The 3323-nt window shown below is 33.0% G+C and overlaps 1 protein-coding gene across 1 annotated transcript in view; it reads right to left on the bottom strand.

Annotated features, from left to right (window-relative positions):
- LOC106873438 (glutamate receptor ionotropic, kainate 2) overlaps positions 1–3323 on the bottom strand; it is a 79416-nt gene that overhangs the window by 2442 nt on the left and 73651 nt on the right. Inside the window, exons 12-13 of the mRNA XM_014920796.2 lie at positions 2321–2422; positions 921–1165 (exon numbers count right to left, since the gene is read on the bottom strand). Of these exons, the coding sequence (XP_014776282.1) occupies positions 921–1165; positions 2321–2422 (347 nt within the window). The remainder of the gene's footprint in view (positions 1–920; positions 1166–2320; positions 2423–3323) is intronic.

Genomic DNA, 3323 nt, shown 5'->3' with positions numbered 1-3323 from the left:
TATCGTCCCCGAAACGCTTAGTCGACCTCGGCGGAATTTGAACTCAAAACGTAAAGACAGACGAAATACCGCTAAGCATTTCACCCGGCGTGCTAACGTTTCTGCCAGCTCGCTGCCTTATTTGATATATAAATATTAAGTGAACTAAAATCACTACTGTTAAAGCCGACTGGTTTGATAGTATAAAATGTTTCATGAAATAATTCCAGCTTCAAACAACTCATAGTTAGCTGTAGTCTTCTCCACAGAAAATAGCACTCGAATAGTGTGAAAATCTTATGATACCCCCACCCTCTAGAATACTAACGATAATCAGTTACTGACTGAAGACGAAACTGAAATTTTCACTTCACCGAACTTGAGTAGCTGAGCTCGTGCTAACGTATTTAATGCATATAGCATTATCTATATGGAATAAAAAACTATTATGCAGTAAGGACCAAGTAATACTAAACAATATTCTGTTGAGATTTTCGACAAGTACGAAGACAACTCCTGACATGCTTTGAACTCATTTGACCTTCTCTGTCTAGGGTACGGAAATGTGTAATTATTTAAAACTTCGAAACATTGTCAACGTCATTAGCAATATCACAAATCAATTTCCAAACTGTAAGTATTCTTTGAACGTGCATTGTGAAAAAAAAAAGATAAGCTCTCAACGAGTATAAAATGAAACTTGATGAAAATATGTATGCTATTCAAGATTAACAGCATCTTTTCTAGTTTACCATTGTATAAAAATTTGTCGGTGGAAAAGAAAATTTTAAGTATAGAAATGTAATATATAACTATTCATTGTGATTTGATGTTTGTTATGGCGGAATTTTAGAATTTCAAACTTGTTAAATTCGAATGTACGCACGTACAATGCGAAATTATTCAGAAAAAAACAATACTTCAAATTCCTTAAAACTTACTCGTTTTTTATTTTATCCAAAGTACCATTTTCTTTCAATTCTAACAACACTCGATTAATTTCGTCACGATAAGGAGCGCCTTTAGGGAAGGCAAAAGCATATGATTTTTCTTTTATGGGTTGCGTGTGGGATTCTAGTTCACAGTTTTTTCCAGCATAATACTCATTGACAATTTGGTCATTTATTAAGGCAAAATTATTTTTACGAACTTTCTCAATTGCATTCTCTATTTTGTCAATTATTAACTACAAAAAAGAAGACAGACATCGTTCAAGTAAATAGTAACACGATATATATCATTCGAATCGAATCATTTTAGAAGGTTTATAATTAAAATTTGATATATTTTGCATTGTCAAACGTTGTCAGCTTGAAGTAAAAAGAAAATTAGGTCAGTTAATATTCAAATCTTGTTCCAGAATATAAGAAAAGTAAGTTAAATTAAAAAGGGATGAATCAAAATTATACTGAACAAACTTCCTACTCTCTACTATTCACTGCATAATAAAATTAGATTGCTTTAGGCAATATACACGTATTCTTTATTCTTATGAAAAAGAAAGGTACTTGTAATGATCAAAATTTTCTGAAAAGGCCATTAAGAATTAAAGTTTTACTTTGGGCTTGATTCACTGCACGAAAAAATATATGCGCAGGTACAGATCCAACTGTTACAAATGTAAGAAGCTGATAATTTATGAAACTGAACAGAAGTTCGTTTTAGTATAAATTTTATTTGCACCTTGATAGTTTTTAGCAAATATAATGCGTAATATCTAGGGGTTAATTCCTGCATGTTACAAAAGGTAGCCAGTGGATATTTGGCAATGTGATTAAAGTATCGGATAGAAGGTTAATTTTGCTCTTCGTTCATTCGGGGTTGATATATAAGGTACATGTTAAGGGCTGTGAATGAGTGAGATTTTTAACGCGTCTGATTCAGTTCTGTGGGTTTTCAGGTGAAATTTCACCTCCTGTCACCAGTAAAGAAAGAATGGTAACACCTCTTAGGAGATGCGACCGAAACATAGCATCAGCAATGAAAAAAACAATGGAAAATAGTTTCCTTGGACGACCAGAAGATCGTTTCCAACCACTATGTGCCTATTACAAACTCCTTCAGATATGCATAAATGTATCAATGTTACTTAGAGTGATATTCTATTGCTCAAAAGATCCTGGAAAGATTTTTTACAACGCTCTTGCTTTGATATCATATGCCTAGTGTTTACAAATTCTGGATTGCTGCTAAAGGCAATTTTAAGATCGAGAGATACTAGTAGTATATGAGTGACGCGAATGTGCGTGCATATGCGTCTATCAGTGTTCGCGGACATGCTTGCCTATGAATGGCAATCAATACATTAATCTGTGTACTTTAAATGTAAAAGGAATATTACCTCATCACTTTGCATCTGGAGCCACATTCTCTCATATGGATCCTTCTGACTCGTTTGGAAGAATTCTTTGAGATCACTGTCATTTAGGATTCCATATTCGTACTACAATACACATCAGACACACATATGTAAATATGTATATATATACATGCATATATATATATATAGATAGATAGATAGATAGATAGATAGATAGATAGATAGATAGATAGATAGATAGATAGATAGATAGGTAGATAGATAGATAGATAGATAGATAGATAGATAGATAGATAGATAGATAGATAGATAGATAGATAGATAGATATACATAGACAGAGAAACAGGAAGGTGGTCAGAGAAAAAGAGATAATTTCAATTGTTTGCTAATCATTTAAGGTAACTTGATATCAAACCAGAAAAATAAAAGTTTTTCTCTTGTGTATATATAACTGGTTTAAAATAATGTCTGATTGTAAGATAACTTGATTTTCAGATATTGAAATGCGATTCCGTAAAATTTATTTCAACTCATATATTGCAAAAAAAAGTTACAGAAGATCAGAATTTTACTTCACTTTAAATCTTTTCGAATTTAATAAAAGACAAAGAGTTGTACTACAAAAGACAAGCTGGTTATTATATGGCTAATAAATCTATAAAAGCTCAGTTTACAATGAATTAAATCCAATGTACAATTCCAGTGATAATTGTATGCACGTCCACATTCACGCACACACACATGCATTCTTTTATTCTTTTACTTGTTTCAGTCATTTAACTGCGGCCATGCTGCAGCACCGCCTTTAGTCGAACTTATTCTTTGTAAGCCCAGTACATATTCTCTCGTTATCTCTTGGCGAACCGCTAGATTCTGTAGATACCAGGCGTCTTGTCGACCCGCTAAGTTCTGTAAATACCAGGCGTCTACATTATTCTGACAGTCGCCAGAGAAACAAAGCAGCTAAACTATTCATATACTCAATAAATGCAGCGGTTTCTCTCTCTCTCTCTCTCTCTCTCT

Source organism: Octopus bimaculoides, chromosome 6, assembly GCF_001194135.2.
Source record: "Octopus bimaculoides isolate UCB-OBI-ISO-001 chromosome 6, ASM119413v2, whole genome shotgun sequence".
NCBI classification, from domain to species: domain Eukaryota; kingdom Metazoa; phylum Mollusca; class Cephalopoda; order Octopoda; family Octopodidae; genus Octopus; species Octopus bimaculoides.
The sequence above is the reverse complement of the archived record's forward strand: the minus strand, read 5'-3'. Positions and strand labels throughout refer to the sequence as shown.